Source organism: Argiope bruennichi, chromosome 7 (genome assembly GCF_947563725.1).
Source record: "Argiope bruennichi chromosome 7, qqArgBrue1.1, whole genome shotgun sequence".
Lineage (NCBI taxonomy): Eukaryota > Metazoa > Arthropoda > Arachnida > Araneae > Araneidae > Argiope > Argiope bruennichi.
The window spans coordinates 117,922,891-117,935,184 of record NC_079157.1 but is presented as its reverse complement, the minus strand read 5'-3'; the positions used below and the strand labels follow the sequence as shown (position 1 = coordinate 117,935,184).

The window sequence follows — 12,294 nt, the reverse complement described above, 5'->3', positions numbered from 1 at the left end:
TTTTCATCCTATTAGATACTTTTTTGTTCAATGTTTTTTTCACGTGTATGTATCGTTTCGGTTCGTATTATTTTAATTCAGTCTGCGAGTAATCCCAGTTTATTTTATTGTTAAATGTGAACATCCCCTCCTTTCATCTTTCCTCTCACCCTTATTTTGAAGAATTAAACCCATCCTAACACATGAAAAAAGAGCGAAAGTTTTAAAACCTGTTGTCAAACAATACAATATACCAATGTGAACATCCCCTCCTTTCATCTTTCCTCTCACACTTATTTTGAAGAATTAAACCCATCCTAACACATGAAAAAAGAGCGAAAGTTTTAAAACCTGTTGTCAAACAATACAATATACCAATGTGAGGTCAGTCAACCCCAGATTAGATTTCATAAATCACAACAGTTTAACAGTTTATTGATAGTACGTAAAATAAACCGAAATATAATACACATCTACTCAATATGTTTTAATTTCATCATAACTGATTTGTAAATCTACATTTTCAGAAAATAATTAAGAGAAATAACATAAAAGAAAGGCGTTTATTCACTTTATTTCAACAATGTAACATATCAAAACACGCGGCAGATCTCCAAATAAATAAGACTTAAGATATTCCGATCTGTCACGAAGCCAAAACTCACCTCATCTTTAAATAAATGATGATAAACCAACAGAAGAAAAACATTTCTGACAAAAACCGTCGCACGAAGCGCGTGGTTTTCAAAACAACAATCCAATGCTAATTTGTGGCTACTGGTTAGAGTCGAAACAATAAATTCAGCTGTTTCTTATCTTATATAACTAGCAGCATCTGGTAACTAAAAATCTCAATTAAATATTTTATGCAATTTAATCTACATTTGCTTCCATAGGAAAATATTTTTAAGGTAGTTAATTACGTTAAAAAACGATTTTCTTTAAAATTAGTATTTTTAATGTTTGAAAGCCTTTTTCATGAAATCGTCTGAAATTCGTTTCTCAGTTCTTTTTTATCAAGTGAGAACATGATGTTTTGGTTTGAAGTTCTTAAAACCACAAAATATTGATAATTCATCATTTTTGAGGCATCCGTTTTTCGCTTTAGGGTTAGAAAGTGATAAAGAAGGTTGTCACATTTGGCGACTTATCGTCAAAAAAAAAAAAAAAAAAAAAAAAAAAAAATTTACAACTTGGTACGAATGAATGCTATGTACCCGATTCTCTTGTCTGGCCAATAAAGTGTAGGGTCGTTAAGAAGTTAATGCCCCAAGAAACAGAGAAGAAAAATGGAATGAACGCGAAACAGCGAGGAAGGTATCAAAAATTTATACATTTATAATTTTTATAAATTTTTAATTTTTCTAGATGACAAAAAAACTTTTTGGATTACTGATTATACTGATTTTTATATTTACATTTGTATACGCTTTTGCATTTTTAAATGCCATTTTCTCAAATTCTAATGTTTGGTGGAATTTTCTAACAAAAATCCTCATATATAAAAATCAAACGCATATTTCTAATTCAAGTTTGCTATAATAGCTTCTCAATATATGCTGCAGTTCCTGAACTGGAGAATAAGCAATCTACTCATTTCGAAATATTTTATATAGTTGTTTAATACTTCCCAATTGTCAAAAATTAAAAATTTCATATTTATTAGTCTAACCTTAATATTTAAAAATGTGCATCGGAATATGGCTTATTTCTTAGTTCAGGAACTAAACATATTTCTTAAGCTATCTGCAAAATTTTAAGCAAATCATTATCAAACCTTTAATTTAAAACTTTTTTGCCTCATACCTCTTTACTGAAAAAAAGGCCCCTTTTTCTCAATTTTTAAAATTTTATTGCTACGTTTTGGTTTCCCAATTGTCTTTTCCAATCTTTTTCATGCAGAAATTGAAGGATATAATTACTGTAGAACATTTTTTCAAAGAATTCTTCAAGAACGTAGTCATACCTTAAAAGCTTCAAATATTCATAGTCATATAACTCATACTATTTAAGTTTTACATTGTTCTGTCATTTCTTTAATTTTCTGTCATCTTCTTTTCAACTTGAAACGGAAGTGATTGAGCATTCACTACTACAAAAGCGGTTTTGCTGAAAAACATGTTTTTAAAAACTATGAATACGGAAAATACAATCGTCCGATACTGAAGTCGTATGTATACTATTGAATATTATATGTTATAATTTCTGCAATATTTTAGAAGATTATTCAATAAAAATTTCTAATTCTACATAAAAGTAAATTCGTTGCATTAAAAAAATTATGAAATATAAGTTATGGTACCGAGGGTCCATATAAAAATTAATTTATACCATTTTTTACACTACATGCAAGTGCCTATTACAAATGTTTTAGAAATTAGTTGCTGGACTCCGATTTGAGAATATTCTGTATGTAATAAAAACTTTGTTTGCATTAAATCACACAGAATAATTGAATTATTAATAATCATATTTTAAACGGTCTAAGGAAATTTTTTTCTGGAATTTATTAATCTGGAAAATTTTGTTACGATTCTGTAATGATGCTTCATAGCACAGTTAGTTCCTTCATAGGAAAGGCAGTTTTACGGTTAGCTCTATTGAATGCTATTCGGATGCCAGATCAGTGCAGCCCCCCCACCCCCACCCCGGGCTTGGTGACAAAATGGATAATAGGGAATCTTTAGGAATTTCGGCTAAAGGACCTATATGAGGTAAATTATGTTGATTGTTCGAGAACATTCTGTGCCCTACTCCGGAAGCTATAAAAGGCCGGCAGTCCAAGTCGAAGTTCATCGCACAGTGAGCATGTGTTGAGTCAGCGACGAATTCGTTGGATCAGTCCAGCGAAACACAAGATTTGAATGGAGCTCAAGCTGTGAGCGGATGGAAAATTGAGCCGTGTGCCGAACCTTGGAGACAAGTACTGAAGCATCATCGAGAATCTGCCGAATTTGATTTTTTTAGCTACGTTTTTTATTACGCAATAGTCGTGAAAAAAGTTGCCAGCAACAACTAATTTACAGTACACTTGAGTACAATTTCTTGTTCATTAAATGTTACGATGGAAATTTTCCTCTCATGCAGAGAATGGTTCAAGAATCAAAATTCTGTAATAGCTGTTACATTATAAGTAATAATTTGGTGCAGAAAGTTTAAAAATATCGAATAAACAATTTTAAATTCTTCTTCTTTTTTTAAATAAAACTTTTAACAAAGAATGCATCGAATTTTAAATTTGGCTACATGATAAGAGATATTTCCTATCTCTTGAAATATATTTCTTTTCATTCACATGCTTGAAACATACTTAAACAACATTAAAAACTGAACATACTTGACGAATTATATTTAGCAACAATGAAATATTCTTTTCATTTGAACATAAATCTCGAGGGAGAACCTGGTTGGTAGGGTGTTGGACTCGCATCCCTTAGGTTGTGAGTTCGAACCCCGACGACCGAAAACTCTCCGTGTATAAGGTGGCTGGTACACATATACATTTGTCGTGGCCACAAAGTCCTCCAAGTCGAGACAATACCACTGGGGGTATTGGATTAGAGGTGATCGTTCTCTGATTCAAGTCTAAATTACTCTCAAACTGAAATGCATGAATGAAGCCCGCCCCATAAAAAATTGTTGTGACGCATGAATAGCTAGATAGCGCTACTGAAAGCAAGAGACGGTGAATCTCTCGGCTTAAAATCGTTTTCTTCATCAGCGGTTTGTCTATGACAAGTGTCATAAGCAACAGCGACGTAAATCTTAGAAATACTCAGGATTTTACATGAATATATGTCATTAACCTCGATTTTATAAAGGATATTATAGTGTATCAATACCCTTAAAATAATTTTTTCCAGGTTGCAAAGAAGAAAAAAAACTCACAACTCAGTTTGAATCGAGCTGTGATCGTCATATTGCGACACATTCTGATTATCAGATTTTTTTTAATAGTACGAATAAAGCTTCTACGAACTATAAAAATTGTATACATGCATAAGTTACCAATGGCATCTACTCTAAGCATTTATGATTAGAAATCGAGTAATAATGCATCACTTCATTAATTTTGTTTCGTTTGAAAATGTATTAAAAAAAACTTTTGGTTTCCAACATAAAAGCACTTATTTTCCCCATAAATGTAGATTAAATGGATTATGAACAGTAATAAAAGTGGTCAACATTATCATTTTGATAAATACACACACCTTTGTAGCTTCCATTCAGCAATCAAGTATCAATATATCGTCCATTAACCATCTGGCTGCGTCATTTTTTAAAATCATTATTTAGATGCGATGTTCGCAAATAAGTTCAAATATTTTTCAAAGAAAGTGAACTGATACTATATGTTACACGATAATAATATAATAAAAATCTGTAATAGTAAAAATAAACACTTTAAACTGCGAAAATCACGGGATGCAACAGAAACTGAACTGATTGTCAGCCCGCGGAAATCGCAGGATAAGTAACTGGTGGGTTAATAGGTATTATCAAGAATTTTAATGTTTAGGAATATTATTATAATATATTCTCATAAAATAACATATTTCTCAATTTTCAACACCTATAAATATATCTTAGTACAAAAAAAAAAAAAAAAAAAACCTTATCTTTAAAAAAAAAAATACTTGCATTATCTCTTATGTAATACAATACATCTATTCAACTGAACTCAATGTTTCCATGACTACCATAAACTTCCTAGTAGGCAGACATATCCATCAACTTCTAAGTCAGGATATTATTTTGAATAAAACAGGTTATCCTCAAGGTCCAACAAAAATCAACACACAAAGCATGCATTGCACTTCCCTGAAAAAACTAAAACGTCCCAGACAGACACCCGGCATGGTTTTCAGAACATTCTATTAATAGTCGGTAGACTCCCTGATGATTAAGAAACAGGGAACGAACAACAGGTGAGAGCAGAAACGTCGTAAACACTGCACAGTAGGCCAGAAATGTTAAAATCCATTGACAAGAAAGTTGCCTTACACCATACACACATTTGAAAGTAGCCTTATGCCACACACACACATCGCCAACCAACATCTGTTTGAACTCCACAAAGGTGGAATTCAAATAGATGTTGGTTTTTATTAAAACAATAACTATGGAAAAGATACACTGAACATATTCTCACTACATGTAACTTTTTGCACTCGGATGGTGCCTCTCACTCACCATTCAAGATGGTGTATGATTTTGACGTCTTTATTTTTCAATTTTGATAGTTAAAGACGCTTACAGAATGGTAAAAAGACTTAGATTCATTTTTCACAGAATTTCGACTTAAAACAATTATGTATGTTTTTCAGAGCAATACACAAATCTTTGTATTAGGTGAATAATTTATGCATCGAATTATTTTTCCAGTGCAAAGTGTAAAAGACAATAACCTGAACTACTTCGGAAGTTTCTATTCCAGTCAAGTTTCTTCCTACCATATTAGATAATATATTTAAAAAAAAAAAGAATATTGAAATTCTAGTTCAAAAACTTTGAATATAATAAAACACTAACATTTTATTTTTACAATTAAAAACATACTATATAATTGAAGATTAAACTATCTTAAACTTTCTAATGAGTGGACTTTGTTATAGAGCTATTAACCCTTAGCACTCGGAAAAGTAATTCGATGCATAATTATTCATCTAATATAAGGATTTGTTAATTGCTTCCCTAAAAGTGAATCGATATCTTCTTACCACTGTATGTATTTTTAACAATCAAAATTTTAGAAGTAATGTAAAAATGACGCATCCCCTAGAATGGTGCCCGAGAGAAGCCATCTGAGTGCAAAGAGTTGAAAGCGATTTGTGTTGAACAAGTCATTAGTTGCTAGGTATTGATGATGTGACTAGCGGCAGTTGGATAGTGCACACATACTTCTTGCCCAGCTGTGATTTTTAATAAGCAAATAATTAACGACAATTATGCTATCATTTTCAAGTCGGAAGGAAATTGGAGGTGTGTGCACTATCCAAAAGCTTATAAGTGTAATTTAAGCTTAGTTAGTTTAGTTTTAGTTATATAAATGTCCCTTTTAAAGCCAAAACTAAGGGTATTTTGGGACTGACCTCGTAATTCTGAGTTGCGGTCAGATGACGAGGACGAACGACACCTCAGCTGGCACCCCCAAGTTCCTTTTACAAACTTCCGCACCACATCAGCGGGATCATGTTTGGCCCCGAGGGATTAAGCGTGCACCAGACGGTTCTTCAATGGAATCGGGTCTCGAACCTGAAATCTTCCAATTCCGAAACCGAGACTTGACCACCAGCCACCGCGGACATCACTTCCCGCTGCAAATCGCTTCTCAACATTTAGCCGTCTTTAAATTCGAGCAGGGAATAAAAACCCTTTATGTGTGCACTTCTTCTAAAGCTATTCATTTATAACATACTAACGCCTGAATCGCAAGCCCGCAGTCATGGGATGCAGTAGAAATCTACTAGCATTCAGCTCATGTAACAGTGGCATACATGTTCGTTCTAGGTAATATTATATATCAAGGTCTGTCAGTAAAAATCTTGATTATTACGGTACCTTCGTGTAAAACTTAACACTACAACAATAAAATGTAATGTATCTTACAAGGGCTCTTCATTCTGCTATGTATATTAAGGTGCAATTATATAATTGGAAACAAACCCAAATAAAATTTTCAAATACAGTTGTTTTCGTCTTAAAAAAAAGATCAATGATACTTTATTTCCCAAGATTAATTATTTCATCATATAAGTTGTTTATGTGTGCAACGGAGCAGGTTCAACTATGTATAGTTCATTTAAACTCTCAGATAGTTAATCAAACACCCTTAAAAATGGCCGTTGTTCAACGCTTGCGTACAATTACGTATTTTATTCGTATACCGATCCCAAGTACCAATTTGCAAGAACACCATAGCATTTCCGTTTAAACATCAAGCACTAATTAAACATAAAATGTGTATTAGAGACAATGTGTGAATGCAAGATTTCTATCGATCCAATCACATATTATCTATGCGCTAGATAAATGTGTGCGTGAAATCCATCGTTTGTCAGACAATCATATTTTGAAATGAGAATGGATATTAGTTTAGATATCGCTTTCGGCATCTAACTGGAATTCAAAACTACAATGACCGTCCGCAAAAAATCTTTCATGTAATTTAAAAACGGAAAGTAACAGATCAAACACAAATTTAGAAAAATTTTACGAACAGCATGTCTTAAAAATTCCAGTCCTTTTAACATCAATTTGACAATACCTACTTTAACTTAGATACTACAATATTTAATGAATGTATCACCGTTTAGAAGAATCAGTGTAGACCACAAACGATCAAGATAAATTCATGTTACGCAAAAACATCTAAAACAATGATGCAAGATTATTGATAATGTGTTAATTGTAAGACAGCAAATAACATAGCAGAAGCTGCATTAAATAATGTCTTTATTACAAATTTGACATATTTAATAAGTTAATAATACTTCATGTAAATAAATTTTGAGTCGACATTTCTCAAGAAAATGAACACCAATAATAATAATAAATCAGCTTCGTGGCACTGCCACATAAATACATAAAATACACAAAGCAAATACCTTGGTTCGAAATGTGCGTCCTGCACTTCCAAAATCAAGTGAGAAACTGTCAACTTTTAGAATTCTTCAGAACAGTCACTTTCGCTAGAAAACAGGGGGGCATATGTAGGACTTTTTTCATTAGTAGAAACCATGGACGTTGAGGGCACATTCAAATTATCGTATTCTGCGAAATCATCAGCATAATAATGACGTATTTTCGTAAATTGTGGCCCACGTGGTTTTCTTCGGCGGCGTCCAGATAATCCTTTTTCCTGCAAGGTTTCGTCAGGGTTTAGTTGCAGCTCTTTTTCGCTCGAAGAATCATCAGATACAAACTTTTTGGGTCGACCGATTTTTTTTAGGCCCTTTCGAACACGCCGTTTCTTGCGAACTTTTGTAGTAGGAACAGGTGGATTGGATGGTATATCACGAGAAGATTCGACTCCTTCGCTCAAACTCAAGGTTGTAACGTTGTTCTCGTCATGGCTGAGATAATGGCACACTGGATTAGAAAACGCAGCAGCCTTTATTAGAGCCCGGCGCGATCCTATGGCAGAATCTTTTGGATTGTTGGTACTAGTATCCTGATCCGCTATCTTATTTTCAGTCAATAAATCATCAATGCGATGAGCGAAGTCTTTCAGCGAAGTATCGCCAGTTGTTAAATTGAAGCCAACCGGCGTGTTTAGTGAAAGGACAGTATTTTTGTACTCAATAAATAGACGATCGATTTCAGGAAGCATACCACTTTTGGAAATTTCAGTCATTTCATATTTCACATCAGATTCTCGAAAATTATTATGATTTTTACCGACGTCTATGCAATTTTCATTCTTTATATAATGTGGACCCTTAAGCTTCGGAGAAGCAACAAAATCGAATGAATGCTCTACCAAATAGCTTATGACATAATGCAAAGATCGTTTATTTTTCGCTACTGATAAATCTAAAAGGGCTAATATAGTTTTGAACAGACTTGGTACTATACGAATCTTCAAAGGTGGCGACAGGATCTGATTTCGGTACAAAGCATATAATAAGAAGGTTCCGCCCACCTTATGCAATAATGAGCCGGATTTCAGGAAACTGGCCGAAAGCTCAAAAATTTCTAGAGTGAATTCTCTAAGTTCCCTCCCGTTCGGCCGATAAGCGTAAATCAAAGAAAAATTATGCTTTTTCCATACCTCGGCGAAAACTGGAAACTCCATGTTGTTTTGTTTAATAAAATCCTGAAGAAGTCTCTCAGCATCATTCAAAAAACCAGCCGCAACGTACTTTACATCTGCCATTGTTAAAATTTTTGCCAAACATTGGGACGATTCAGTAAAACACGGTTTTTCAAAAATGCTACTTATTATTTGCCAACGGGATTCTAAAACCCTCCGCGCTTTTGCGCATGCGTTGGGATGGATTTAATTCGCCAAAATAAGGGTGATAGTACAGATGTTTACATTTAACATTCAAGTAAACTCGGATTACTCGTGGATTGAAAATAAAATAATACGGTCAGAAACGACACAATAATTACATACATGGGGGAAAAAATTGAACGAAATACGATCAAATAAGGAGGAAATCAAGGTCAAGAATGATCAATTTCGGAAATTCGCTCATCCTTCCCCATCTCACCCCTCAATGAAATAGAATCGTCGAAAAGTGATCGTCTCAAGATACTGAAATGAACAGTACTTCAAAAAATTATGAAAAACCTATAAATTCAGAAGAACGCCATTTGGCAATAAAAACGCAAAAAGGCATTCAAAGATTCGTACTTCTTTCAGCCCTTTGCTTAGAGTTTTGTAAACTTGAATACTGGATGATTAACAGGTGATATGAATACTAAAAAGACGCATTGTTTTATTTTTAAGAATTACTGATTGACTGAAAAGATTATATGCAATGCATTTTAGATGCATTAGTTTCAAACTGAATAATTTATAGTACTAGTAAAAATGAAATTAATCAAATATTTTTAATTTACTTATGAATACATTACTTTGGTGTGTAGTTTTCTAAAACATTAAGTGGATCTCATAAGAAAATAAATAATTGAGATAAAAATTCATGCATAAACATGTAAGATACAACTTGGGAGCACTGGTAATCATGGGTTCGAAAGGGTTTCTCAAATTCTGAAATTTGCGAAAGAGGGGAAAAAACTCGAAGGGAAAACTCGCAGTTTACACCGGGCAAATAGGCTTCAATCTTTGTATTGTTGAAACAAAATGTAAGCACAAGACCATGCAAAGCATTGAAATCAGAATTAATGCGAACGAAACAGAATGTCGGTAGATGCAAGGCTATCATGAAAGAACTTAAAACAATGATTAAATTTTGCGCACCAAAATAATAAAAAATTATATTTGTAGGGATATTTATTAATTTTTAGTTGTAGAAAAACATTAGTAACAAATTTAATGACAACAGTCTATTGAAATCTATGATCGACTGAAGGACGTAATGTCTGTTTATGTACTTTTCAAGTTGCTGGAAGACTTCTATTAAATGAAACAACTTTCCTCTTAAATATGAAGTTTTGTTAGACTTGAGGAGGACCGAGGTTGCCTGGTAGTAAGGCTTCGGAACCGGAGGATTTCAGGTTCGAGACCCATTCCAACAAAGAATCGTCGTGTAAGCGGGTTTAGTGCTCGATAATCCGTCGAGGCCAAACGTCCTCCAACTGGTGTGGTGTGGAAGATTGGAGGAGGGGGGGGGGGTGCCAGCTCAGGCGTTGTTCTCGTCATCTGACCGAGGTTCAAAATGACGATGTCCGTCCTAAAATAGCCCTAGAGTTGCTTTAAAAAGGTCGTTAAGTAACTAAACTTGTTACACTTGACATTGATAGTAGCATTTCCATCCAAAATCATCAATTACTATATTTCAGAATCATGTTTAGTACTGCTTAAAAGATATTATTACAGGCAGTATTGCCTACACTCAATTTCAAGGTTAACAAAGGAAAGATCTTTAATTATCTAAATATTGACGTTTTTCCTCAATAACTTCGGAGCTTATGAATGCAAATTGACTATTCATGCATCACTTTAAAATTTAAACAATTAGAATTCTAGTCATATAAATTGTTTCCATGCAATTATTCTTTCCTAAAAAAAAAAAAAAAAAAAAAAAAAAAATCAAATTTAGTTTTGAACACAACTTTTAAACAATCTTTTTTTTCGCCCCACCTTTTATATAACAACGAATAGCAAAGTTGTAAATAAACAGTGGTAAAAATAGTTGCCATGGAAGTTCTAACGGTTTTAGGACGTCTTGAGGCTGCTGATTTCATAAGTGGCTACATTTTTGTCGCATCGGCTCTAGTTTTTCATCGAATGTACAGAATGCTCACAAAGAATTGCACTGACTTTAAAAAAAAAACTTAAAAACTTGATTTTAAAAGTAAATTTATTTTAAAAAAAACTATTACATATATAGACATATTTTTTTTATCCTTATTTCAAACAACCCCCCTCACACACACACACCATTAATGCACTTCAACGCGTACACCTTTCGAAACTCTGAGAATATTTAATTTCGAGCCAAGTATTCGCCAGCCTGTCTCTTGTTACCGATAATATCGCATCTATTATTCTTTCCTTTAATGTGTCCGTATTGGGGACTGCTTGCGTCCGTATGCATTTTTAAAGACAATTTGCACGTTAATCGATTATTCACACTCATGAAATCACAGATACACTGAGCTTTTCCTTTCATAGACGCTATTTATAGTCACCGATGTTAGCGCCATCTACCTCACATAGGCTAACACTGCACTAGAAAAGGGGGAAAAACTGTTTAAAATAAGGATCAATAAAAGAAGAAGCACAGTATACCCTCGTATATCCGGTTCGCGACTATCCGGCCGAGTTTTCGTTCATCGTAATGAAATGAGGAAGGCAAGGCGTCTATTAAGTCATCTATTAAGGACATTTTCAAAACCTAAAAATTGTAAGTTTTGACTCTTATCTTAGGGTTCCCTTTTCATATCTGTGTAACCATTTATCAGTGGAAAATAAAATCAGTTTGAGCCAATTTTCTTAAGAATTAGGCCCACGATTTACGTTAACATTTTGTTTATGTTTCCTGCATTTAAGCTTAGTTAGTTTAGTTTTAGTTATATAAACGTCCCATTTTAAAGCAACACTAGGGCTATTTTGGGACAGACTTCGTCATTTTGAACCGCGATCAGATGACGAGGACGCACCTGAGCTGGAACCCTTCCTCACCACACCAGCGGGAGGACCTTTGGCCCCGACGGATTTAACGAGCACCAGATCCGATTACACGACACTTCTTCGAGAGCATAAGTGAATTCGGTGGAACCTGAAACCCGCCGGTTCCGAAAGCCGAGACCCTACCACCAGTCCACCGCTGCCCCGACACGTTACCGGTAACTGTTTCTATGATTCACCGGGCCGCGGCTGTGTTTACATTGAGATAAACAGAGAGCAAGTACTCAATAAGAAGTGAGAAAATACGTATTACAGAGATTTTTGGTATAAATCTTTTTGGCTTTGTATTCTGATATTGATGGGCAAAGAAATTAATTCAGAGAACTCCGGCCTATTTGGCCTTTTTGTTATCAGGCCAACCCTTCCGCCATATTAAGCACAGAATGCAATGTTTAATGCACCCAATGAGACAAAGATAAGATAGGATAATTAAACTTAAAATATGATACGGTGTTTCGGTTTAAGGGTTCGAATCTCTTACATTTTATTGC

At 34.0% G+C, this 12,294-nt stretch overlaps 2 protein-coding genes across 2 annotated transcripts in view; both read right to left on the bottom strand.

Moving 5' to 3' along the window:
• The window catches only part of LOC129976736 (forkhead box protein K1-like), a 69,715-nt gene that overhangs the window by 39,438 nt on the left and 17,983 nt on the right, over positions 1 to 12,294 (bottom strand). The window lies entirely within an intron of this gene.
• Positions 7,499 to 8,892, bottom strand: LOC129976737 (uncharacterized). The gene has a single exon (XM_056090456.1). The coding sequence runs from the start codon at positions 8,855 to 8,857 to the stop codon at positions 7,643 to 7,645; it is 1,215 nt and encodes a 404-aa protein (XP_055946431.1). The 5' UTR covers positions 8,858 to 8,892; the 3' UTR covers positions 7,499 to 7,642.